Source organism: Mandrillus leucophaeus, unplaced genomic scaffold (genome assembly GCF_000951045.1).
Source record: "Mandrillus leucophaeus isolate KB7577 unplaced genomic scaffold, Mleu.le_1.0 Scaffold111, whole genome shotgun sequence".
NCBI classification, from domain to species: Eukaryota; Metazoa; Chordata; class Mammalia; order Primates; family Cercopithecidae; genus Mandrillus; species Mandrillus leucophaeus.
This window is the reverse complement of record NW_012099321.1, coordinates 4,775,999-4,803,351: the sequence shown is the minus strand read 5'-3', so window position 1 is coordinate 4,803,351 and position 27,353 is coordinate 4,775,999. Positions and strand designations below refer to the sequence as shown.

The 27,353-nt window shown below is 38.7% G+C and overlaps 1 protein-coding gene across 1 annotated transcript in view; it reads left to right on the top strand.

Annotated features, from left to right (window-relative positions):
* LOC105549188 (disintegrin and metalloproteinase domain-containing protein 18-like) overlaps positions 1-27,353 on the top strand; it is a 79,641-nt gene that overhangs the window by 29,211 nt on the left and 23,077 nt on the right. Inside the window, exons 11-16 of the mRNA XM_011993609.1 lie at positions 5,460-5,596; positions 6,706-6,889; positions 22,867-22,965; positions 23,681-23,876; positions 24,365-24,452; positions 24,726-24,906. Of these exons, the coding sequence (XP_011848999.1) occupies positions 5,460-5,596; positions 6,706-6,889; positions 22,867-22,965; positions 23,681-23,876; positions 24,365-24,452; positions 24,726-24,906 (885 nt within the window). The remainder of the gene's footprint in view (positions 1-5,459; positions 5,597-6,705; positions 6,890-22,866; positions 22,966-23,680; positions 23,877-24,364; positions 24,453-24,725; positions 24,907-27,353) is intronic.

Sequence of the window (27,353 nt, the reverse complement as noted above, 5' to 3'; positions counted from 1 at the left end):
TTTGGCCTGCCTTACTAGGTTGGGGAAGCTCTCCTGGATGATATCCTGAAGAGTGTTTTCCAACTTGGTTCCATTTTCCCCCTCACTTTCAGGCACACCAATCAGATGTAGATTTGGTCTTTTCACATAATCCCATACTTCTTGGAGGCTTTATTCATTTCTTTTTACTCTTTTTTCTCCACACTTCTCTTCTCGCTTCATTTCATTCATTTGATCTTCAATCGTTGATACTCTTTCTTTCAGTTGATCGAGTCGGTTACTGAAGCTTGTGCATTTGTCACATACTTCTCCTGCTACGGTTTTCATCTCTATCAGTTCTTTTAAGGTCTTCTCTGCATTGATTATTCTAGTTATCTGTTCATCCATTCTTTTTTCAAGGTTTTTAGTTTCTTTGTGCTGGTTATGTAGTTCCTCCTTTAGCTCTGAGAAGTTTGATCGACTGAAGCCTTCTTCTCTCAGCTCGTCAAAGTCATTCTCTGTCCAGCTTTGTTTCATTGCTGGCGATGAGCTGCGTTCCTTTGAGGGGGAGATACGCTCTGATTTTTTGAATTTCCAGCTTTTCTGCACTGCTTTTTCCCCATCTTTGTGGTTTTATCTGCCTCTAGTCTTTGATGATGGTGATGTACTGATGGGGTTTTGGTGTGGGTGTCCTTTCTGTTTGTTAGTTTTCCTTCTAACAGTCAGGACCCTCAGCTGTAGGTCTGTTGGAGTTTGTCTGTTGTCCACTTCCGACCCTGTTTGCCTGAGTATCAGCAGCAGAGGCTGCAGAAGATAGAATATTACTGAACAGTGAATGTTGCTGTCTGATTTTTGCTCTGGAAGTTTTGTCTCAGGGGTGTACCCCACTGTGTGAGGTGTGAGGTGTCAGTCTGCACCTAGTGGGGGATGTCTCCCAGTTAGGCTACTCTGGGGTCAGGGACCCACTTTAGCAGACAGTCTGTCTGTTCTCAGATCTCAGCCTCCATGCTGGGAGATCCAAAGTGTCAGACAGGGACATTTACCTCTTCCGAGGTTTCTGCTGCTTTTTGTTTAGCTATGCCCTGTCCCCAGAGGACGAGTCTACAGAGGCAGGCCGGCCTCCTTGAGCTGCAGTGGGCTCCACCCAATTCAAACTTCCCAGTGGCTTTGTTTACCCACTTAAACCTCAGCAATGGCTGCCACCCCTCCCCCAGCCTCACTGCCGCCTTGCAGTTAGATCTCAGACTGCTGTGCTAGCAATGAGGGAGGCTCCGTTTTTGTGGGACCCTCTGGGCCAGCTGTGGGATATTATCTCCTGGTGTGCCATTTGCTAAGACCCTTGGTAAAGCGCAGTATCAGAGTTACCCGATTTTCCAGGTGTTGTGTGTCTCAGTTTCCCTTGGCTAGGAAAACGGATTCTCTTCCCCCTTGCACTTCCCAGGTGAGGCAATGCCTCGCCCTGCTTCAGCTCTCACTGTTCGGGCTGCACCAGCTGACCAGCACCGATTGTCCGGCACTCCCGAGTGAGATGATCCCGGTACCTCAGTTGAAAATGCAGAAATCACCTGTCTTCTGTGTCACTAACACTGGGAGCTGGAGGCTGGAGCTGTTCCTATTCAGCCATCTTGGGTGCACCCCCACTTTTGAGTATTTTTATCACGAAGAGATTTTGAAGTTGACCAAAGGCTTTTTCAACATCAGTTGAAATAATCACATGGTTTTTGTCCTTGATTTCCATTGATAAGATGTAGCACATTGATTGATTTGCATCTGTTCAATCATCCTTGCATCCCAGGGATAAACCACACTTGGACATGAAGAATTATCTTTTTAATGCACTGTTTAATCTGGTTTGCTAGTATTTTGTTGAGAAATTTTGTGTTAATATTCATCAGAGATATTGGCCTGTAGGTTTCTTTTTTCAATGTGTCTTTGGTTTTGGTATCAAGGTAGTACTAGCCTCATAGAATGAGTTTGGTAGTATTCCTTTCTACTCTGGTTTTCAGAATTGTTTGAGTAAGATTGGTATTAGTTCTTCGTAAATGTTTTGTAGAATTCAGCAGTGCAGCAATCAAGTCTTGGCCTTTTCTCTCCAGGAAGGCATTTTATTATCACTTCAATCTGTTACTTGTTATTGGTCTGTTCAGGATTTGGATTTCTTCATGGTCCAATCTTGGTAGGTTGTATGTTTCTAGGAATATGTCCATTTCTTCTAGATTTTCATTTTATTGGCATATAGTTGCTCATAGTAGCCACTAATGATCCTTTGAATTTCTGTGGTATCAGTGGTAATGTCTCCTTTTTCATCTCTGATTTTATTTATTTGGATCTTTCTCTCTTTTTTTTTTTTTTTTCTTAGTCTGGCTAAAGGTCTGTCAATTTAGTTTAACCTTTCAAAAGACCACTTTTTGTTTCTTTGATCTTTTATATTATTTTCTTCATTTCAATTTCATTTGTTTCTGCTCTGATCTTTAGTATTTCTTTTCTTCTACTAATTATGGATTTGGTTTGCTCTTGCTTTTCTGGCCCTTTAAGACACATATTAGGTTGTTTACTTGAAGTTTTACTTCTTTTTTGGTGTGCATACTTATAAATTTCCCTCTTCATACTGCTTTTACTATATCCCACAGGTTTTGGTATGTCATTTTTCCATTATTATTTGTTTAAAGACATTTTTCAATATCCATCTTAATTTCTTCATTGACCCACTGGTTATTCAGGAGCATGTTTGTCATGTATGGACAAACTGGGTGAGGAGCCTCACCCCATTGCCGTCACCAACACAGGCCCATGGAGAGCACTGCCAGACTACTGCTAATGTTCCCTTAATGCCCAAGGGCTCTTCAGTCAGCTGGTGGTGAATGCTGCCTGACCTGGGACTCATCCTTCAGGGCATTGGGCTGTCCTCTGGCCTTGGGCAGGTCCAGAAATGAATCAGGGACCCGGAGAGCCTGCTTGGTGGTCTGCTGCCCTATGGCTGAGGTGCTACATAACGTGCAAGACAAAGTTCCCTTTACTTTTCCCTCCACTTTTCTCAAGCAAAGGAGTCTTGCCCTGTTGCCACCACAGCTGAGAATGTAGAGTCTCACCCAAAGCCAGCAAGTCTCACAGGCTCACCCAACACCCATGGCACACTCCCTGGATATCACTGCTGGTTATCCAGGTCTCAAAGACTCTTCAGTTAGCAGGTGATGATGTTTTTCAGGACTGGGTCCATCCTTTCAAGGCAGTGGTTCCTTCTGGAAATGATATCCAGGAACTAAGGCCTAAAAAGTGGTCCTCAGGACTCTGACTGGTACCCTATCCTGCTGTGGCTGAGCTGGCATCCAAAATGCAAGACAAAGCCTTCCCTACTCTTTCCGTTCCCCTCCTCAAGCAGAGGGAAGGAGTCTCTTTTGGAGCTGTGAGCTCTGCAGCCTGGGGTTAGGGATGAGGTGATGCCAGCACTCCCTTAGTCACACCAGCTGGTATCTCAATAGGCCATGTGCCCCCAGTCTACTGGCTCTGGACCCAGTTCAGCACTAGGATTCACCTAGAATTGCAGTCCTTGTGGCCTAGACTGCCTTTCAAGTTTATTTAGGGCCCTAGAGCACTTTAGCCCATGGTGGTGAGTCTTGTAGGAATTCAAGTTCCAACCACTGAGATCAGCGATTCCTCTCTGGCTAGGGCTGGTTTGAATACTCCTTCCATAGGTGGGCATCAGCTGAGTTTGGCTCAGTTTTGTTTTCTGCTATAACAGTGCAGCACTGAGTTCAATGCCTCACAATTGCTGCACTCTCCTCTCGCCAGCACAAAGAAATGCTCTTTGCACCATGCCACTGCTGCCACAGGATTGACGAGGGATTGTGTCAGTGGTTTTTCTACTTCAGTACCTCTTTCAGCTATGTGAAATTAAAACCAGAGCCGGGTGCAGTGGCTCACGTCTGTAATCCAAGCCCTTTGGGAGGCCGAGGTGGGTGGATCACCTGAGGTCAGGAGTTCAAAACCAGCCTGGCCAACATGGTGAAACCTCATCTCTACTAAAATTTAAAAAAGTTAGCCGGGCATAGTGGCATAGTGGTGCATGCCTATAATCCCAGCTACTCGGGAGGCTGAGGCAGGAGAATCGCTTAAATCCAGAAGGCAGAGGCTATGGTGAGCCGAGATCACGCCATTGCACTTCAGCCCTGGGCGACAAAAGTGTGTGTATAATGTATGTAACATACATATATATAGCAATAATGTACATATATATGTGATTTATCCCAGATATGCATGGTTGGTTTATCATATGAATATAAAATAATGTCCTCCATTATATTAATAGACTAAAAAAGAAAAATTATATGATTCTAGTAGTAGATTCAGAAAAAACAAATCTGAGACTATTTATAATAAACACTCAGCAAACTAAAAATACAGGGGAACTTATTTAACTTAAAGATAGCATCCAAAAAAAAAAAAAAAACCAGGAAACAACATATTTTGAGAAAATAACACGTTACTACTTAGATCAGGAAAAAGACAAGAAAGTAGCTTACCAGTCACAGTCAACATTAAAAATGGGAAGCACCAAATTCTGTGAGACCAACAGGAACTGTCATTTATTGTTGACAGAAATGTGAATGATATCCACTGTGGATAACAGTTTCACAGTTTCTTACAATACTCAACTTACCCTTGCTATATGATCCAGCAATCATCCTCCTTAGTATTTACCTAAATGAGTTAAAAACTTTTATCCACCAAAAAAATTTCACATATGTGTTTTTAGCTTTATTCATAATTGTCACAGATTGGAAGTAGCTTAGATATCCTTTAACAGGTGAATGGATGAGCAAACTTTAGAACATCCATACAACGGAATACTACCCAGTGATTTAAATAATAAACCACAGTAAGGTGTGGAAAATCCTTAAATTTGTGGTGAGAGAAACCCTTACTAGAAGACTATATGTGGTATTATTTTCACTATATGATGTTCAGAAATAGGAAAAAATATAGAGGTAATGACAAAGTTTCTGGAAGTTTGTAGAAATGCTACTTGTAAGATATTATATTATTCTACTTTAAAAAATTAATTGACTCTTCGCAAATTGTTTCTGAGGTCAAAACTGATTGCCAGTTCAACTCTCCAAAATCTGTATATCTTTTCCAAGTGTTCTCTTAAGAAATATTGTAGTTACTAAAATAATCTTCCTACTTCTCAGAATGTTTTCTGAAATTTGCTGAAATTAAATTGAATAGTACGTCATAAAAATATATGATTGAATTATTCTTATTTTAGGTCAATGCCATTTTGATTAAACATATTGTCACTCAAAAGGAATAAAAAATTGTACGTATTTTTATTTCTAAGTAAATAGTTAGAAATAATTTATTTCTAAGTAAATAAATAGCAGTTTTTAAAATTTGCACTTGCATTTATGCAGTGTGGCCAGAAACATTTGACAAGATCAAAGGAATGAACAAAAAAATCTTAGGCAATAAATCTGAGTTTTTGTTTGTTTGTTTCTATTTAGTATCCAAAGAAAATCACTGTAGAGGCCTTTTCAGTTGTTATGGCACAGTTGCTTGGAATTAATCTGGGATTGACATATGATGATATCTACAATTGTTACTGTCCAGGACCTACATGCATAATGAATCCTGATGCGATGTAAGGAGTTGTTTTTATCAACTCTATGTTTTCTCTTAAGAAATATTTCTAGTATTCCTTGATGTAGAACCTCTTGCAATATAATTTAAGAAAATTTTTTAGATACAAATATGCTTATTTAAGACATTAAAGAAAGTATAGAATGTTGTAGAAAATGTGCTTAATAGTTCTACATTCAATGATATTATTTAGAGAAAAAGTGGATGCTAATGATTACCTTACAACAGTCTACTTGCATTAATTGAAAAACTGTTCAGCGTCATCAGATGAAATAGTACCTAGGTAGTAAGCAGTTTGAAAAGCAACTAAACTAAAGAGATGTGAGAACTAAGAAGACATGAGAATTTTGCAATGCTTGATTCTGAACTGGATTCTTTTGCTATAAAATGCTAGGACTGTGATGTTTGGGAAAATCTGAATGGAGTTCAAGGATTAGATATTAATAATACATCTTTATTTATGATTTTGAAGGGTCTAGAGTGCTGAGGTAGAATAACCCATTTCTATGTAAGAACTATATAGATGTATCTAGTGTTCGCAGAACACATTGTTGGCCTCTTATCTGTTTCAGAAAACAAAATTTATTTTGGGGGCTATATTTGCATTATTTCTTTTAAGTTTGAGATTATTACAAAATTACACAAAATTACACATTAAGCAGTATACTTAAATGTGTAGAAATACAAAAATTAAAACAAAGTAAAAGGAATCTAGAATTTGTACAATTTACATACCTAAGTATTGGAATAACTTTTTTGATTAATTTTAACAAAGAACAAGTAACTATGATTTTTCATTAGTGCAATCAACCAAATTTTGTTTCTTAATGTTGACAATAATAGGATATACCCAAATGGAGCTTATTGTGTACCAAATATTATTAAGTGCATTACCATTTTAACTTTCTTTACTCTCTCAGTGTCTATCATATCAAATTACAATACAAAATAATTTATTTTTTGCTTATCACCTATATTAAAAATAAAAGCACCCTCTTCTCCTTTTGGCTCTTCTCTAATTGAAGTAGTTCAGAATTCGTAGTACTTTGTTGAGGAGTATTACTTTGATTCTTTTAGTACATTTATCTAAGAAGTACAATTTAATTTTAGACGATCCCATGGTATGAAGTTTTTTAGCAGTTGCAGCATGGATGAATTTAAACAGATAGTTCTGCAGCCTGAACTTAAATGTTTTCAGGATAAAACAATTTCAGAAATGACTTACCAAAAATCTGCAACTTGTGGCAATGGAATTTTGGAACCTGCAGAGCAGTGTGATTGTGGCTATAGAAAGGTTAGTGGCAAAGCTTACAGGTTATCCAAAGATTTGTTCTTTCATTATGTTTTGTGTTTATTTTTTATGGAGTCTATAGATATAGTTATGATATATATAAGGAGGAAATTTTTAAAAAATATTTACTATTTTGTCAAATATAAGATAGAGAGATATGGGGCATGCAATAACTGACTCATCCTAAATTTGAAATGTTTAGAGTCTAAGCCCCGGGTAAGTGTGACATCAATTTAAAAAACAGATTTTTATCATTTTAGAAGCAATGGTAGCAATATCGCTTTTTAGTACCTCACACATCAGTAGCATCAATAATATCATCATCTAATCATCCCTTAAATTCCACCAAAGTGACTACATTGGTGGCTAAGTTGTTACATGTGTGTTTTCATTTATTTTCTTACCTCCTAATTTTAGTACTTGCATCTGTAGCAACTTCATTTATGTTAACTTGCTTCCAAAGAATTAAACTAATTATAGTCTTTGGTTCATTGTCATTTATGATAATATACATGATACAATAATGATACATCCATGGCCCAACTATCCCTAATTTTTCACCCTTTTCTCTATCCAAAAAGTAAATTCTATCCATATTTTTAATTTAACAATATCATTTTATAATTTGACCATAGTTTTTATTAGCTTTGAATTGTAGACCATTTAAAAAATGTAGCCTAATATTCTGGGACTGTTTTCTTCATCCCCTATATTACTAACAATATCCATGTAATTTTGTGTGACACAACTAATTTATTCACTTGTTGTGTAATAATCCAGTATGTATGGAAATATACAATTACTGATTTTTTCTATTTATGAGCAGTTGGAGTGCTCATAGGTTTTTTTCCCCCTCGCATTCTGAAGAGTTTTATTATGTCTTGTATTTAACTCTTGAGGTACATAAGCATCTTCTGGCTACACACTTAGATGTAGAATTTCTGGGTTATCAAGTGGGTGGATGATCCCTTGGCAATGGGAAATTTATTTCAAAAATAAATGTGCTAATTAACACATCCAATGGCTGTTTACTGTATAACAGGTTGTTTATTTTATACCCTATTTAGCACATAGTATTGCCAGACTTTGTCATTTTTGCCAGTGTATTTGTGTAAAATATTATCTCTTTGTGGTTTCAATTAGACTTTCCTTAATTGCTAGTAACATTGATTATATCTTCAAAGTTTTACTAACCCTGTAAGTTTTCTTTGCTGTGAAATGTCTGTCCTTTCCTGTGAAAGGTTTATTTTATTTGTATTTTCTCCTTTTTTTTTTTTTTTTTTTTGAGTCGGAGTTTCGCTCTTGTCGCCCAGGCTTGAGTGCAGTGGTGTGATCTCAGCTCACTATAACCTCCGGCTCCTGGGTTCAAGCGATTCTCCTGCCTCAGCCTCTGGAGTAGCTGGGATTACAGGCATCCACCACCATGCCCAAATAATTCAGCTGATTTTTGTATTTTTAGTAGAGACAGGATTTCACCATGTTCGCCAGGCTAGTCTCAAACTTCTGACCTCAGGTTATCCACCTGCCTCGGCCTCTCAAAGTGCTGGGATTACAAACATGAGCCACCATGCCCCACCTTTTTCCTTTCTATTTATTTATATATTCTCATGCTGATTGATATATGTTAAATGTCTTTCATATTCTTACACTTTCTTCAATATAATTTTTATGTAAACAATTTACTTAAAACATTAATGTGTTTCCATTGAAAACTGCATTATTTCAGCTTCGTAATATGTTTTTGTTTGACTAGTGAAAGTTTTGCTCTTTCTTCATGGAAGCTCTTTTTTTTCTTCTTCAGTTTTCACTCCATGCTTTGATATGGATATATTTGACTATTATATTTCAAAACCACTAATATTTCCTTTTATTAAGAGATCCAGTTAATTTTTCATTGCAATATTTGACATCTTTAAAATTTCCATTTGGTTCTTTTTCTAGAGATATCTTCCATTTGTGAAAAGAAAAACTTTAGAGAAATATAGCAGTTTATTGAAGCACAGTATGATTCATGAATTAAACAGCACTCAGAACCAGGAGAGCTTCATCTTAACAATACTGTGTGGGAGATCTTAAGCCATAATTGGCCATGTAAGCCACACCTGCATTCCTGACCCAAAGAAAACATAAAATAATAAATGACCCATTGTTTTAAGACTCTAAGTGTTTGCCATGCAGCAAATACTTACAGATAACACATAGGACTTAATGTGTGTTGCTCTGTTTTTCTCAAGATATTTGGCATACCTTTTATCATTTTCATTTAGATATGCAATCAGTTTGTAGTTTATGTGTGTGTGTGTGTATACACACATATATACACATAAAGTTATTAAATTAAATAGTCACAATTTATTTGAAGACTGTCCTTTCTTTATTACACTGAATCATACCCTTGATCATCAATCAAGTGAACATATGTGCATGTTTCTGCTTTTGCTCCTCTTGTACCAATAGTACACTATCTTGATAAATACACATTTCTTTTTTTTATTATTATACTTTAAGTTCTAGGGTACATGTTCACAATGTGCAGATTTGTTACATATGTATACATGTGCCATGTTGCTGTGCTGCACCCATTAACTCGGCATTTACATCAGGTGTATCTCCTAATGCTGTCCCTCCCCGACCCCCACCCCACAACAAGCCCCAGTGTGTGATGTTCACCATCATTCTGAGCAAACTATCGCAAGGACAGAAAACCAAACACCACATGTTCTCACTCACAGGTGGGAATTGAACAATGAGAACACTTGGACACAGGACAAATACACATTTCTTATTAACTTTTGAGATATTGTATTGTATATTCTTCACACTGTTTTTCCGGTTCATAGTTGTCTTGAGTATTTTGGGCGCTTTGAATTTTATTGTAAATTTCTGACTTTTTTTCAATTGGTACCAAAAACAAAGTAGACTGATCTCCTGAAAGATATTGCATGGAATCTTTAGATATGTTTGAGGTGTATACCTCCATTTATTTATGTCTGATTTTTTTTTTCTCAGCAGCATTTTGTAGTGGGAGGAAATTATTATTTCCTGTGAGAGGAAATCTATTTCTAAAGTGTTCAGAGTAATAACTAATGGTTTTTGCCAGGACGATTACTGAGTTGACAGGTCCAGCAAGCCATATAATTCAGAGGCGTAGCTATGGGCTTGAGCAAAATACACAAGAGAGTCTTTCTTTTCCTTGACAGTAATGGGGACATTCATATTTAACAAGATGTGGCTAAAGGAAACTATATTAGTGTGCAGAACTTTATCTTGGGTAGCAGCTGCCTACCTGTAACATCAACAAATTGTGTACAGAAGGGCATGGAGAGTGGAACAGTAGGCACTGGAGACTTGGAAAGGTGGGAAGGTGAGAGGAGCGTAAGGGACAAGAAAACACCTTTTGGGTACAATGTACTCTATTTGGGTGATGGGTAAACTAAAAGCCCAGAAGTGACCAAAACTGCACTTGTACCCCCTAAATCTATAGAAATAAAAAATAAGATCCTTAAATTAAAAAAGAGAAAGGTCTCAGGTTAAGGTTTTCTTAAGAAAAGTTTCCTTAATAGGGGTGGGTATCCAGTACTTAGGTTAAGAACAGTGGTGATAGCCCGGAACAAGATGATCACCAAAGCACTGTGAGTCGACAGGGTCAGCCCAACTGTCCCACAAACGAGAGCTGAGACTTTAATTTTTTCTCCTTCTACTCTTGACTCCCCAGGGTCTAAGGTGTTCGTTATCCACCTGCCATAGCTGCTCTTGTTTCATGGCCACATGATCAGATAACCAGTGTCTGTAGCAACCACTTTACCCTTTCTCCTTGCTCATCACACAAAACCAAACCAAATAGCTGGATTCATTCCTAGGTGGTTTGGCAGTTTGTTGCTTGTATACCTTATGCCATCTTAAAACATCTCCTATCCACTGATGTGTGGGCCGAAGTCTCATCTTTGATCTATGAACAAAAGACTGTGAGGTCCACAGCGGAAAGAAAGGATACTTTACTTTAGAGAGAGAAGCAATCCACAGCTTGGGAAATGCCCTTTCAGGGAAAATCAAAAGTGCATGTTCCGCAGAAGGAAGGGGGAGCTGATACATATCTTACAGAGTCAGCCTTACCTGCATATTAAGCAGGGTTGGGGAAAATCTGTGAATATTTGTGAAGGAAGTCAAGTGCCTGCACAGTGTGCGAAAATATATGTAACATGCACTCAATGTTCACTTTGGTGTAGGGTTTTAGTATTAAAATGAGGCAGAATTTGGCTTTTTACATCAAAAAGAACCAATAGGACACAAAGATAGTCTGTGCATAGTCTCTGTAAACTGCTTAAAACTGACTTGAGATTTGTGGCTGTTTATCAATAAATGACCAGTCGTCTGTTCAACTGGAGTTATGGCAGGACTGCAAGGCGCAGGCGTCGGGGGTGTTGGGGGTATTGACTAGCATTAGCAGCCTGTCAGGGTCAGCTGGGAAATTTTCCAGCTGCAGTTGTTTCAGGAATGCTTTTCAGGGGTTTATTTCTGCTTAATTACCAGAGAGAAATCTTATGGCAATTAATGACACTGGGATATGTGACTGATCCTCCATCCTGCTACGGATGAGATTCTATTTTTTGCTAAATCTCATTTTAGTCACAGGGAGTCCATTTTGGCTGCCTGTTGGAATATTTATATTCGTTGTTTTCCCTGTTAGTTGAAACCTGCTGTAGGCAGCCTTGATGACCAATTTACAGCGTGTCCCATATTGGTGCCAGGGTGGCATGGCTACCTGTTCTGAGTATATCAAGTCCCTTGAAGAGACTCATGTGGCAGAGAGACTTAGAGCTAACTGTATAACTTAGGCCAGGCAGGGGAAAAGGGTAGACAGGTTAAAAATATTTTGTTGGAGATGGGAGAAAACTGCAGTCTGGCAGGAAGATTATTAAAATGTTTTACGGAGACTAAGTAAACAAGCTTGTGGCTGGTACCTGTCAGTGAAATACTTCACAGACTCCAGTGACACAGGGAAGTCATCAGGGTTACAGTGGGAGATTGTAACACTTGTTTTTAACTAGCACAGCTGTCTTCGTACATATACACATTCCTGCACCAGAACAGCACTGTAGGGATGAGACTGTAGCTAGGTTTGTAGGTTTATTTTATCTATCAGTTGAATACCTTATGCTGCCATAATTCTGATTTTAACAGTAGACTTACAGCAGTTGCTTAAGTAATTTAACTATTAGGAAGAAAAGTATGATGAAGACTGTGATTATAACAAGCACTTGAATGTCAGCATGAAAAGAATGTTCCAGTCTGACAGGAAGCCTACTAAATAGATGGAGAGGATCAGTAGTTTGTATATCTCATAACGATTTCGCTTGTTTGGAAATTCTTTTTATAGGAACCTCTACTTTACCTGAGGTGTTGATGTAAGTGTAACCAGTTACATGGGCCACTGTGCAGACTCTTCTCTGTTTGGTTAGGAGAAAATTTAAGGCAATCGTATTATTTAGTATTACTTGAGCAAGGGAGTTCAGAAACTTTTTGTTGCACTCTAAGGCTTTCTACAGTGTCATTAGCTATCTAACCAATGGTAGTGGATAGGTTTTTGAATTATATCTCTGGTAACATAAACCCAAGCACTTAGAAGTAATAGTTCTAGGATGTTTTTACCTATATTATCTTTACATCCTGTTAGCATAGACCTTTTAGTTTTATAATAAAGAGAGAGCAGGAGTCTTTTCATAGGCAAGTCTGAACCTTTTATGTGTAACCTGTTGAGGCAATGGTGTGCCCATCCCTATCCAGGCAGATCAGACCCTATGTCCCATATAAACACAAAGCCTGGTGAAGGCACAAGCGATGCCCTCAAGGGTGTGTTCACTAATTAATTTATTCATGGTAAATGTTGACAGTATTGAATTGAATCATGAATCATTTGAATAGTAGGGACATACCTTTCTTTATTCAATCTAGACTATATTTATCTATCCAGTAGTTTAAAGATCGAGGAGGTCTACTGGTATAGAATGGGTTTCTAACATTAATAACATGGGACAAATTAAACCAGGAAGTGGTAATATTTGAGTCTTGAGGCGATTGGACTCAGAGTCAACAGGGAAAGCAGTTGGTCCAGATAAGTGGTGATGTTAAGGATACATGAGAAGTCAGTGACAAGTATTGTCAATGTCACATGTTTACCATGAATGAATGTGGGAAGTTATTGGTGACTCTAACCATCTGATAGGTTTCTTTTTGTAACAACACTTTAGGGCAGCTTAGCCAAAGTATTACCGTGTCAGTCTATGCAGTGAGACCAAGGGGCAGTTATAAAGAAGAGAGTAAAATGTATTTTGAACTGGACTAATCAACATAACCATTCACAAAGCTCTGGAACAAAAAGTTTAGCCAGCCAAAAAGTCTTATAGTTTTGCAAAGGCTTATGGGTGTCTAAGTATTGGAATACACGGAACTATCCCAGCATGGCGTAAGATACCCAGGATAGATAAGATTGCTAATGTTATAATAATGGAAACAGTTATAAAGTAATCATAAAGACTGGGCATGTTAGTTTAGAATAAGTAAAGCAAAGATAAGTGTTCTATTTTACATTGGATAGTAACAATAATGAAAACTCCTAAAGTGATAAGAACAATGAATATTATAAGGTAAATATAAACATTGATTCATCCAGACCATATAGGCCTGGAGTTTTGTGAGAGGGCAGTCTACCTCAGTTGTCATCCTTTTCTTGTCTTGGCATTGAAGCTTTAGTCAACCTGAGCTTAGTGTCAGGTATTGATGCTGAAGTCCAGTTCTCAGCAGAGTCTGGTGTTGTTTTTAGGTGAGATATATGTACCCAGGAGTTAATGACCTGTATCTTAGCAGCACAATGGGTTAATTAAGTGTACTTGAAATGGACCTTTCTAGTGGGATTGGAGGGAGTCATTCAGCAATATCTCTTCTAATATATAAAGTCTTTAGGCTGGACATTATGATATTGGGGTTCATCTCTTGGTTGATGACTGTAAAGGTACTCACAACCAGCTGTTAGTCTTTAGAGCCTTAACAAGTCCTCCAGGACTTGGCAGCAGGTCAGGAGATCTCCTTGTATCTGAGTAAGGGAAAATATTTCTTCAGTTAAATATATGGATTGACCTGTGACCACCTCAAAAGGGGAAAAGCAACTCTGGTGGGGATAGACTTCACAATTACCAAAACCAGAGGAAGAGCTTCGGGCCAGGGCAGATTGAAGCTGCTTGTAATTTTAGCCAATTGCGTTTAATATTCTCTTGGTTCATTTTACAAGCCCAAAAGATTGGGTGTGGTAAGCACCACTGAAATGTCATAGAATAGGCCAAACATTAGCAACTCATTTTAATGCTTGGCCAGTAAAATGAGTTCCCTGATCACTATGGAACTTGGTGGAACTCCATAGGTAATTTTCTCATGAAGTACTTTGGCTACTGGCAGCACTGTGGCTTGTCTGCAGGGGAAAGCTTTCCCACTGTAAAACTACATATCTATCATGACAAGTACATATTTGTATCACTGAGAAAGGGAATATTGGATAAAGTCAGTAGTCAGTTTTAGAAAGGCCCTTTTCACAATGGGAATTTGCCTGGGGTAGCCCTTAAGGACTTCCCTGCATTGTATAAGAGTGAATTTTGCCTAATATATTAACTTGAGAAGCAATCACCAGGGAGATTCCCCAACAGCACTGTTTACACCATTGGATCCTTTGGTCAGAACTCTAATGGTGGGGTTATATACAAAAGTAAGAGTGACCCTTGGTAAATTTTCTAGAAGGACTGAATGTCTGTTAGGGTTAGCCCATAGTTGGGATCTGGGATTATAGATACAGCCTCGTTTTGTCTAATTTTCCTTTTCAAGTTCTGAGCACTTTTTTGAGATGTTTCAAGAGATTTTTAGAACAGGATGTAAGGATGGAGCCTGGATTAAGACAGTCATAACAGAAGAGGGGGTGTTGTTTAAGGCTGCAGACTTAGCTGCACTCTCAGCTAGATGTTTGTCTTTGCTATTTTCGGTATGTCAAAAGGAATTGCCTTGAATTTTAATGATGACCAGAGCCCTAGGAACTTGAATGGCATCAAGAAATAACAAAATGTGGTCTCTATTTCTGATGAGCAGTCCAGAAGAGGTTAGAAACCCTCTGTTTCCAGAGAATTCCAAAATCATGAGCAACCCAAAAAGCATACCTGCTATCTGTGTAAATGTTTGCAGTTTTATCTTTGGCCAACAGGTAAACTCGGGTAAGAGCATTGAATTCTGCCTGTTGGGCAGAAGGCCTGATTCAATAGTTTGCAGGGAAACAACTGCAAACCTAGCTTAATAGAAGCCAGTAGGTCTCTGAAAAAAGGCCCATCAATCTACCAGACAAAATCAGAATTGGGTAAAGGCATTTCCTTTAAATTCATATGGGGTGAAAGAAGAGTGTAAAGGTAATGCAGTCATAGAGAATCTTCTGGTGAAGGTAAAAGAGGAACAGAGTTGGGGAGATTACAACAGAAAATAGGTTGGGAAAGAGAAGTATTTCATTGGCAGTCAGTAGCCTGGCTGAAAGATACTGGATTTGGCGAGAAGTGAGAAGGGATTTAATTGAGTGAGGAGCATAAACAGTGAGAGGAAATCCCATTACTATTTTCTCGGTGGCTTTTATAAGGACGTTGGTTGTGACAACTGCCTTGAAACATGGTGGTAGCCCCGGATAAACACAATCTAGTTTGGCATTCTAGTAACCAGTTGGGTAAATTATTACCTCCATGTGGTTGAGTTCAAACTCCCTCTTGCTCATGAACAAAAAGGGGGAAAAGGGAGGTCATAAACAGAGTGTCCCAAATTGGGGGGCGGAGGGTGTTGGGCAGAGGACAGCTTATCTTTCAGAGACTTAAAGTCCTGTTCACCATCGGTAGTCCAGGTAAGGAGGTCAGGAAAAGAGGCCTGAATCAGGATATATAAAGGTTGTGCCAGTAAAGCAAAATTAGTGTTCTAAGCTCTGCAATAGTCCATGTTTCCTAGAAAGTAGCCCTAAGTTTTGTCTTTTCATAGTGGGAATGGGGAAGTAAAATATGCCTTGAAGACAGAAAGGGTTGATGTTGAGTCCCAAGGGGTCAGCAAATGTCCAAGAGATTTAATTGTCATCAAAACTGTAGTTTATCTTTAGAATCTTTGTGGCCCTTAAGACATAGCTGGTGAAGTAAATGGAGAGTGTGTCAGTGAGACAAGTATTTCATAAGGGAGAACACAAAAGCAAATCACCAATGTATTGCAATAGAGTTGGGCTATGTGAGAAGGTTATGCCTTTTTTTTTTTTTTTAATTATACTTTAAGTTCTGGGATACATTTGCAGAACATGCAGGTTTGTTACATAGGTATATATATGCCATGGTGGTTTGCTGCACTCATCAACCCATCATCTACATTAGGTATTGCTCCTAATGCTATCCCTCCCCTAGCCCCCCATCTCCCCAACAGGCCCCGGTGTATAATATTCCCCTCCCTGTGTCCATGTGTTCTCATTGTTAAGCTCCCACTTATGAGTGAGAACATGCAGTGTTTGGTTTTCTGTTCCTGTGTTAGTTTGCTGAGAATGATGGTTTCCAGCTTCATCCATTTCCCTGCAAAGGACATGAACTCATCCTTTATTTATGGCTGCTTAGTATTCCATGGGATATATGTGCCACATTTTCTCTATCCAGTCTATCCAGTCTATCTATTGGTGGGCATTTGGGTTGGTTCCAAGTCTTTGCTATTGTGAACAATGCTGTAATAAATATACATGTCCATGTGTCTTTATAGTAGAATGATTTATAATCCTTTGGGTATATACCCAGTAATGGGATTGCTGGGTCAAATGGTATTTCTAGTTCTAGATCCTTGAGGAATCGCCACACTGTCTTCCACAATGGTTAAACTAATTTACACTCCCACCAACAGTGTAAAAGCATTCTTATTTCTCCACATCCTCTCCAGCATCTGTTGTTTCCTGACTTTCTAATGATCACCATTCTAACTGGTGTGAGATGGTATCTTAATGTGGTTTTGATTTGCATTTCTCTAATGACCAGTGATGATGAGCTTTTTTTTCATGTTTGGTGGCCGCATAAATGTCTTCTTTTGAGAAGTGTCTGTTCATGTCGAGAAGGTTATGTCTTTTAAGTCAGCCTGTAAGATCTGGGAAAAGTAGGTAAGGCTTTCAGTGCATCCTGGAGGGTGCACTGTTCAGGTGAACTGATGGCCCTTCCATGTGAAGGCAAAAAGAAACGGACTTTTGCGGTCGACAGGGATGGTGAAAAAAAGTACTACAGAAATCAACAGCAGAAAAATATTGGGTGTTAGAAGGTATATTGGTTAAGAGGGTATGTGGAACAAGCACAACAGGATGCAAGGGAATAAAATGTTATGAATGGCTCTAAGATCCTGGGCAAGTCTCCATTCCTTTCTATTAGCTTAGAAACAGGTAGAAGGGGTATGTTACAGGGGCTGGTTTAAGGGACTATAAGTTCCTTGAAAATGAAATTATTGACAATGGGTTCTATACCAGCTAAAGCCTCATGGTGGAGGGGATATTATTTTATGTTCAGTAGAGGTTTGTTAGGATCTATTTGTGTAGAAATGGGTGGTGCTGACTGGATCAGGCTGACATTGGTATTGATTTATTCCCAAAGGATTTCAAACAGTTTATTTAGAGCTGGATGTCCAGGATCAACTGGATGACTGGAGACTACTAAGGGGAATACATGGCTGAGGTCAGAGGCTGAAGTCTCAGGCAAGGAGACCTTTAAAACAATATCTCCCTTATAGGTGAAAAAAAAACAAGCTTGGTATTTTTCAAGAAAGTCCCTTCCTATTAGGTGTATTGGGGCAAAAGGAAGAAGTAAAAAGCTGCAATGCCAGTAAGAGGCCCTAGTTGGTAAGCAACTAGTTTAGACTTGAAGATAGTCTTAGATTGGTTAGTGACTCAGCCATATGAATAAGTTGGTCACTCTGGGTGGTTGGATTTTAAAAGGAGTCAAGGTTAAGCATAGATGCAGTGTCTGTTACAACTTGGACTATTCTGTTGTTAATTTTTAAGATAAACCTCTCCCAACCGATTGACTGAAAGGAGAGGAAAAATCTCCCATGTCTCCCTGGAGTACCCCTAGTTCTGATCAATAAATATTTCTCTTATTGTTTCCAAGAAGGGAGCTTCTTTATCTTATTGGTGTCCTTCTGAAGCCCTCATTTATATTTTTTACAGTCTCATTTCAAATGCCAGAAAAAGCAAATTATACCTCTTGCAGCAGATGAAACTAATTTCTAACTATTAAATGGAGTTTGCTGATATGGGAGAGACTTTACGAGTTGTTGAATATGCAAGGCCATGAGTTTATCTGTCTTTCTTGCCATTCTAGTGCCTTGGTGGCTTTAGCCTCTTTTTTCTTTTCTAGGATTTTAGAGAGGTGATTGGCCAAAGAAGCTATATCATAGGGTCTCTTAGAAGGCCAATTGGGATCATATTGCTTAGCCAGGGTGCTAAGGGCTTTAACTTACTTGAGGGAAAGTGAGTTTAAAAAGATTTATAATATCATCAGTTAGATCTTTGATACCAGAATTTTGTAGAAAGCCTTTTGAATCGGCCAGGCACAGTCGCTCACGCCTATAATCCCAGCGCTTTGGGAGGCCAAGGTAGGTGGATCACCTGAGGTCAGGAGTTTGAGAGCAGCCAGACCAACATGGTGAAACCCCTTCTCTACTAAATACAAAAAATTTACAAAAAAATAGCCAGTTGTGGTGGTATGCACCTGTAATCCCAGCTATCCAGGAGGCTGAGGCTGGAGAATCACTTGAATCCAGGAGGTGGAGGTTGCAGTGAGCCGAGATCGTGCCACTCCACTCCAGCCTTGGCAACAGAGTGAGACTCTGTCTCAAAAAAAAAAAAAAAGAGAAAGAAAGAAAAAAGAAAAAAGAAAGTGTTTTGAATCAGTCAAAGGAATCAATGACAGATTTGTCTTTTTTCTGAGTCAATGGCGTTCCAATTAGTTTGTCAAGAAAGAGTGCCGAGATGGCTTTAATCAATTCAACAATTGTTTTTCTCACCACTTCAAAGGCTATTTCCTTAGTAGGCTGAAAATCATCTTGGGGCTTAGTCCAGTCATCTAAACACATCCATCCTTGGGTTAAGACATTTTCCACTAACATTTGAATCAACTAGTGAACATCAAGAGGTCCTGGCTGGTAAACATTTATAATCAAACTAAAGCAGCATTCAAACTCAAGCAAGTCTATTTTAGGATTAGAAAAATCTTTGACTAATGCTGGAAAGCTCAGACTTTGTCCCAGGACAGTAAGAGGTAATCTGCAAGCCTGGTTAGCAATCCTTTTAAAAGGTGTGATCAGAGGGGTTGCAGAATTAGCAACTGGAGGGGGTTGCTCATGAGTAGAAGGTGAAGGAAAGAAAGGCAGCTCAGAGAGAAGTGATTGGCAGCAAGGGGCTAATGCATATGGGGGTGACATTGGTGGAGTTCAAGGAGAAAGGCAAGAAGGCACAGTGTCCTTTGGATTTAGGGTCCGATTTAGAGGGATTTTCAATTTTTTTAAGATCTTGATTAAGTTTTGATTTAGTCTCATTTAAAGGGGCAACTAGAGATCCTTGATTTCACTTAGAGCTTTCCTTTTAGCAAATGAAAAAGACCTCACATTGCTTTTGAGAGGTGTGGAATCTTCTGTTCTTTATTGCGCATGTAGATAAACTGATTGAGACATGTTAAAAGTTCCCCATTGTGGCCAAGAAAGCTTTAAGTTATATCGACTTATTTTTATCCAGGATACCAAATATTAACAAGAATTTTTCCTATAGTTTTTAAACATGTGTAAACTCGAGAGTCTCTGATAGTAGTTGGTCCAAAACCATTTCCATACTGGGTAAGTTACACACAGCACTCACCTAAAGAAGGTGGCCTTCCCAGTGCAACCTTGGTGCAGGCATCCCTGCTAGACTGCAGGTGGACTGCAGGCCACAGCTGAATGGGCAGACTTTTCTTAAAGAAAACAGTTCCCTAGATTTCAATCTAAAAGCATGAACTCTTAGATTCAATAGCGCTTACCCAGTTCTTGCCCAGTGTAACCAGGAAGCAATTGAACTTAGGAATTTTTCAAGGCAGTGCCAAGAAAGAAATCAGGGGCCACTGTGGATCCCATCCCATGTTGCCAGAATTGTTAACAAAAGACTTTTATATCCATGAAGGAAGAAAAGGAAAAGACTATTTTCAGGGGGAGAAGCAATCTGTAGATTGGGGAACATAGCTTCCAGTGAAAGCTAGAAGTTCATTCTCTGCAGAAGGGAAGAGGGAGGTGGTATATATGTCTTACAGAGTCAGATTTATACACATGCTGCGCAAGATTGGGAGAAATCTATGAATATTCATAAAGGAAGTCAGGCGCATGTATAGTGAGTAAACATTCATGTAACATATGTTCTACATTCATTTCACTTTTAACTAGCACTAAAATCAGGTGGAATTTGGCTCTTTATGTCAAAAGGGGACTGTAGGGCACAAAGACAGTTTGTGTGCAATCTCTATAAGTTGCCTGAAACTGGCTTGAAGTTCATGAGTGTTTATCAATAAAGAATGTTTATAAGACCAATCTTCTGTCCAGTTGGAGTTGTGGCAGGACCACAAGGTACGGGAGAGGGTTATCAGCTGGCACAGAATTAACTATACCAGAATACATGACTACCCCTTCATTTTGCTAGCCATGATATTCTGGTTTCTGGTGTGTCTCATTTTAGCCACAAGGAGTCCACTGGGGAGGACTGCCAATATGTCTGTTAGAGATACTTTAAGAACCTGTAAAATCAACACAAGTTATTTACTTACAAGCACAGCACACACAACCCCATTTTGAAAAGGAGAAATAGACAAGAAGAAATGGGTAACAGGCCTCAAGCAAGTCTGAAACCCAAGAGAGCCAATGATGGGCATTCAGACTCCTGAATAATTTCCTTTGACGACATGTCCTGCATCTTCTATAAACAGGTACAGGGGGCTCCAGGCATTGGGTCGCCCCATCCCTATGGTTTGGCTGGGCTCAATCAACCCAACACCACCAGGCTGGCATTGCATGCTGGTTGCTGTATAGTTCTGGGGTCTCTGTGTTAGTTCCACTCTCACAGTTCCACTAGGCAGTGCTCTGGGGAGACTCTGTGGTGGCTTTGCCCTTGCAACAAGTCTCTGCCGGGCCTCCAGGCTTTCAAGGACATCCTTTGAAATCTGAGTGGGAGCTGCCATGCTTCCACAGTTCTTACTTTTTGCAAGCCTGCAAAATTAGCACCATGTGGATTCCACCAAGGTTAATGACTTGTACCATCTGGAACTGCGATAGGAGCTATACCTATGGCTGTTGCAGCTGAGGCCATGGTAGCTGCAGGGCATTGTGCAGCAGGGCCAGGAGCAGTATCCTGAGGTGGAATTGGTCAGTGAGCTCATGGAGAGTGCCCTGGACTTGTCCTCTGAAGCCATTCAGCCCTCCTAGGCATCTGGGCCTCAAAGGTATCTGAAATACCTTTGGGGACTTTCTTTCATTGCTTGAGGAATAGCACTTGGCTTTTGTATTAGTTCATTTTCTCAATGCTATAAAGAAATACTTGGTACTGGATAGCTTATAAAGAAAGAAAAAAGTTTGATTGGTTTATCGTTCTGCTGGCTCTACAGGAAGCACAGCTGGGGGAGGCCTCAGGAAACTTACAATCATGTCAGAAGATGAAGGGGAAGTAGGCGTATTTCACATGGCCTGAGGAGGAGGAAGAGAGAGAGAAGGAAGAGGTGCTACACACTTTTAAACAACCAAATCTTGTGAGAACTCTGTCACGAGAACAGTTCCACAGTGGGGTGGTGTTAAAACATGAGAAACTATCCCTATGATTCAGCCACCTCCCACTAGACCCCACCTCCAACACTGGGGGTTACAATTGACATTGTAGGGAGAATTGGGTAGGAACACCAATCCTAACCGTATCAGCTTTCTTCTATCTTTGTTAATCTTTTAAGCAAAGGTGTCCCTGTGCTACATCCTTGGTTTTCTCTCCTGTAAATGTGCTTTCTTTCCTCACTATACTGCCAAACTATGAATTTTTCAAGTTTTTCTGCTTTATCCCCCTTTTCTCTAGCAGTTTACAATAAGAAATTAGAAGCAACCACACAACATTCTGAGAACCTTGCTACATAAAATTTCTTCTGCCAATTATTCTAGTTCATCACTCTTACGTTTGGTCTTCTGCAAACCCCTCAGGCATGGTCATAGTTCAGCCAAGTTCTTGACTAGTTTATAGCAAGGATGACCCTTGCTTCCAAAACCTTGTTCTTCAGTTTCATCTTAACCTGATGAGAATGATCTTTGCTATCCATATTTCTATCAACATTCTGGTCATGAGCATTTATCTAATCTCTAAGAAGTTTAAAACTCCCTCATCTTCTTGTCCTTTAATCCTTAACAAGAATCTGTGCTTTTTATTCGTATTTATTTATTGATATACAATCTTGCTCTGTCACCCAAGCTGAAGTGCAACCTCCACCCTGACTGGGTGATCACAGGCGAGCCACTGCACCTGGCCAAATGTAGGCTTTTTCTATCCTGCTCCTCCAAACTCTTCCAGCGACTCCCCTTGAGAGGATTTGATAATACAGAAAAGTACTTATGGCATAGTAAGTAAAAAAATATAAAAACTTGCATGCATGCTTTCATAAACAAAAATAATTTTTTTAATTGCACTAAATTTTTAATAGATCAATTTCTTCAGAATGAAATTGTATTTTCATTGTCATCTTTTTTTTTTCTTATAAGGAAAGTATATTAAGTTTAAGTGAAGTGGTGTAAAAATACAGAATCCAAAAGTCATGGTATGATTAGAATCAAGTTGGAGAGATACTTTATTTTGAAAATAAAACTATTTATTTGACTAAAATTTGATGTAAAACATTTAAATTTATTGTATTTGCTTTTAGGCATGCACTTATAAAAAATGCTGTAATCCTGCAGATTGTACTCTAATTGGATTTGCAGAATGTGGCAGTGGACCATGCTGTAACAATAAAACTTGTACGGTAAGTTTTGTTACCTATTTCTTTTTCTTTCTTCCCCCCCACCCCCACCAAGATGGAGTTTTGCTCTTGTTGCCCAGGCTGGAGTGCAATGGTGCAGTCTCAGCTCACTGCAACCTCCACCTCCCAGGTTCAAGTGATTCTCTTACCTCAGCCTTCAAGTAGCTGGGACTACAGAGCATGCCACCACACCCAGCACATTTTTGTATTTTTAGTATAGACGGAGTTTCACCATGTTGGCCAGGCTGATCTTGAACACCTAACCTCAGGTGATCTGCCTGCCTCGGCCTCCCAAAGTGCTGGGATTACAGGCGTAAGCCACCACACCTGGCCTTTATTACCTGTTTCTAATGAGTGCTTAGATATTCCTACAGGTAATTTTAAAATAAAAACATTAATATTGATTATGTATTGGTCAGTTGTAACTGGATGATGAATGTCCAAGCAAAGAAAAATAAACACAAACTTAGGTTAAAATTGAAGATAGGTCTGGCTTCATGCTCTAGTGAGTGTTTGTTTCAAACAGGAATTTGATTCGATGCATCTCTTGGATATCCTTGCTTTTAAGCTGACAATTCTCAAGCAAGCATTCTCAATATATAGTATAGATAGGTCATTGGAGCTCCTTGTTTGATTTAGTCCATTTCAATTCTTGGTAGTGGAGGTAAACCGGATTGAGCCTGAAAAATAAATGTATTTGTTTTTCTTTCTCTCACAGATCTATGCAAGAGGCCATGTCTGCAGAAAAAGCATAGATATGTGTGATTTTCCAGAATATTGCAATGGAACATCTGAGTTTTGTGTACCTGATGTGAAAGCTGCTGATTTAGAATCCTGCAGTAATAAGACTAGCTATTGCTTTAAAGGAATATGCAGAGACAGGGATAGACAGTGTTCACAGTTATTTGGAAAATGTAATTGTTTTATCTTTTTTTTGAGGTTTATATTTAAACTGTAGCTATTCTAAAGTCAGTAACCCACCCAAGAGCCATCCCTGAAAGTGTTGTTTTACATTCAAATTTGGAAATAAAATTGCAAATCAAAGCAACTTTGAATGATGTCAAGAGTTAAAATAGACCTGATAGCTACAGGACGCAATAGTAGGACATTAGTCCAGCTGAAAGTGGTTGTTGCAAAGGGAGTAGACTATTAGAATAGTAGATAAGAGAGCAGGTGACTGATTTCTTAATTATCTCTACATTATAACATGAATTTTTCTCTTCTCATGTGTGTAGTTTTCAGTAAGTGCTTCTCCTTGTAAAGCCAGTAGAGGACATCAAAAATTTATAGCAGATTACACTGACTGGACATTGTTGTGATCTAGATAGCTCTCTATTGACTTACCACACTTTTACCTTTTAATATTTTTAATATAAGTAACTATAACTTCGTATGTTTTCAGTTTCTAAGTCTGCTAATCTTCTGTGTACAGAAGAAGTGAATTTTCAAAATGACAAATTTGGAAACTGTGGTCAACGCTGTCCTTTTTTGTACGTATTTAGAAAAGTATACATCTTCCAAGTGCATATGTTGTGTTTTGTGTATGTACTGCAAAGAGTGACTTGAAGTAAATAAGAGACAGTATCTAGTATATGCAGATAGATTTATTTGTTGCATTTAATAAGGCATTGTGTGCTGTGAAAAGCTTTGCTGTTATGATCTGAGTAATATTTTGAATTATCCTCACTTCTGAATTGTTATTAACCTAATAATTGTGTACCTGAGTGACAAATTGGTAACGTTTTTCTGTCTTATGTTGCTAGTGATATCCTTTGTGGAAAGATTGTTTGTCACTGGATACATTCAGAACTAGTACCAATGACAGACTTAGATATACAATATACTTACCTTGGAGGTCATGTATGTTTGTCGGCACATGCAAGAAATGCTTCAAAACAATTGGCGACCTATACAGAAGATATAACTGCGTGTGGTCAGCAAAAGGTAAATAAAATTTTTATTGATACTATATATGGTGGATTTGTCTGTGAGTGTCTGAAGTGTGTGTATGAGAGAGAGAAAGAAAGAGAGATTGAGAGGATGCTTACATTTTCATTTATAATTCATGCTACAAATTTCGGTTGCCATATCAAGATCTTAAGATACACTGATCAGAATTTCAGCTGGTTAAAGAAATTCTTGCTTTACTATCCGTTATTTTTATTAAATTTTTACTACCGATATTTAAACTTGTTTCCTCTTGCTTGAGAATCTAAGACTCCCTGTTAGGCCAGGATCTGATCTGTGATGATTTGTGTAAACCAAGAACAAAAAAGAATAAAATAATGCAAAAAAATATCAGGACAACCTGAATAACAAGAACTTTAAAGAAAACAAAACCCAAAAAGGCCAAGTATTTTGTCTTGTAGTGATTGACAAAAAATTAATTTGGTTACAATTGAAGTAAAGCAATTATTTTCTTATTAATTTGCTCTCCTATTACTTCTTCCATAAGCATATTTTGTCTAAAATGTGGCCTTCACATAAAACATGACAATAAAACATAGCGTTTAAGCTTTTCTAATTTTTGTTCTTCTTAAGAATTTTGAGATACCTAATAAAGTCTTTTCAAACTAGTAGCACTGAAAAATAAGTTGACTAATTTAAAAAGTATACAATTATCACACATTTTTATAAAAATAATTTACATATAAAATATACTTTTAAAATAAAAGATAAATTTAGGTGAAAAGTATACTTATCTCAGAATGGGAAAAGATAGTCACACATAAAAGTAATGAATTAATCAAAGGAACATACTGATGCTGACTATATCAAAAAGTAATATGTCATCCCTTCAAAGACCATATAAAACAAACTGAAAAAATATTTACTATAAATACAGAAGCATAAATACTTAAATATATTAACTAATTGCATCTTTTATATATAAAAAGTATACTAATTTTATCTTTTTTATATATATAATATATATAGCATAACGCAGAACATGTTTGGTTTCTGTCTCTGACTCTTGACGCACAGCTTCTAATAAAACCCTTGGAATTTCCTAAGCGATGGGAGTGTTTTTTGTTCTTGAGAATGAATAAACACATTTCAGTCACACCTGAAATTGTGCTTATTTCCATCAGGTGATTTAGGGTGGGACCCCCAGCTGGCCTTAGAACAGGGCTGGTTATCAGGATGACCAAGTGATTAGAGGGTTGGGGCTTTCAGCTTGACTCACTGGACTTTTGGAAGAAGAGAGGCAGGGCTGGAAATTGATCTCTATTAAAAAAAAAAGAGATTCAATGATCTTCTGGGTTTATTACATGTCAATTTGCTGGGAGTGTGGGGCAGCTGGAGAAAGCATGGAAATTCTTCTCGTCTCCTCCAATACCTTGCCCTAAATATATCATCCATGTAGCTGTTCTTGAGTTGTATCTTATATAATAAACCATTAACTATAAGTAAAGTATTTTCCTGAGTTCTGTGAGCCATTCTAACATTGTTACACTGTGGAGGGTATCATGAGAACCCCCAATTTATATCTGGTCTGTCAGAAGTATGGCTTACCTAATACTTGCACCTGATATGGGGCCAGTCTTGAGGGACGAAGCCCCTTAGCTTGTGAGATTTAATGTGTCTTAGTCAGTTGTTGGGTTGCTATGAAGGAATACTAACACTAGGTAACTTATAAAAGAAATAGGTTTATTTGGCTCACAGTTCTGCAGACTGAACAAGAAGCACAGTGCCAGCATCTGCTTCTGGTGAGGGCTTCAGGCTGCTTCCTCTTGGTGGAAAGAGAAGGGGAACTGGTATGTGCAGAGATCACATGGTGAGAGAAGAAGCAAGAGAGAGAGGAGGGAAGTTCTAGACTCCTTTGGAAAAAAAAAAAAACCCTGCTCTCATGAGAACTAACAGAGTGAGAAGAGAGGTCCATCATTACTAAACAGATAGCAAACAAAACAAACCCAATGGATCAACAGGACAAAAAGTTTGTTCTTCAAAAAGATAAAATTGATACACTACTGAAGCAGGATATTTCCCCAACCCTTTCGCGGGATTCACGACAGGGGTGCCCTGTTGACTCAGCCTGTTGCTCTCAGCTCCTCGCGGGAGGGAGCACAGGAGCAAAGGAGGCGGGAACTGGAGTACAGGAGCCCAGAAACCAGCCAGCCACTGCGGTGCTGGCAGGAGTGAACTCCACTCTCTGGGACCTGCTGCATTCCACCCCTCACAGGAGGGAGCGTACAGGTGAGAGAGTAAAGGAGCCGGAGTAAGTGCTTTTGGATGTGGCAGAAACAAACTCCCTGAGGGCCCCACAGCAGCATCTAAGGGGGGTGCCTGCGACCCTTGAAGCTCCAGAGGACATGTTTCAGTGCTCTTTTAGCTCTGCAGTCTGCAGATGGCTTAAGTGTTAACAGCTCAATGGGCCGGCAGATGTCGTC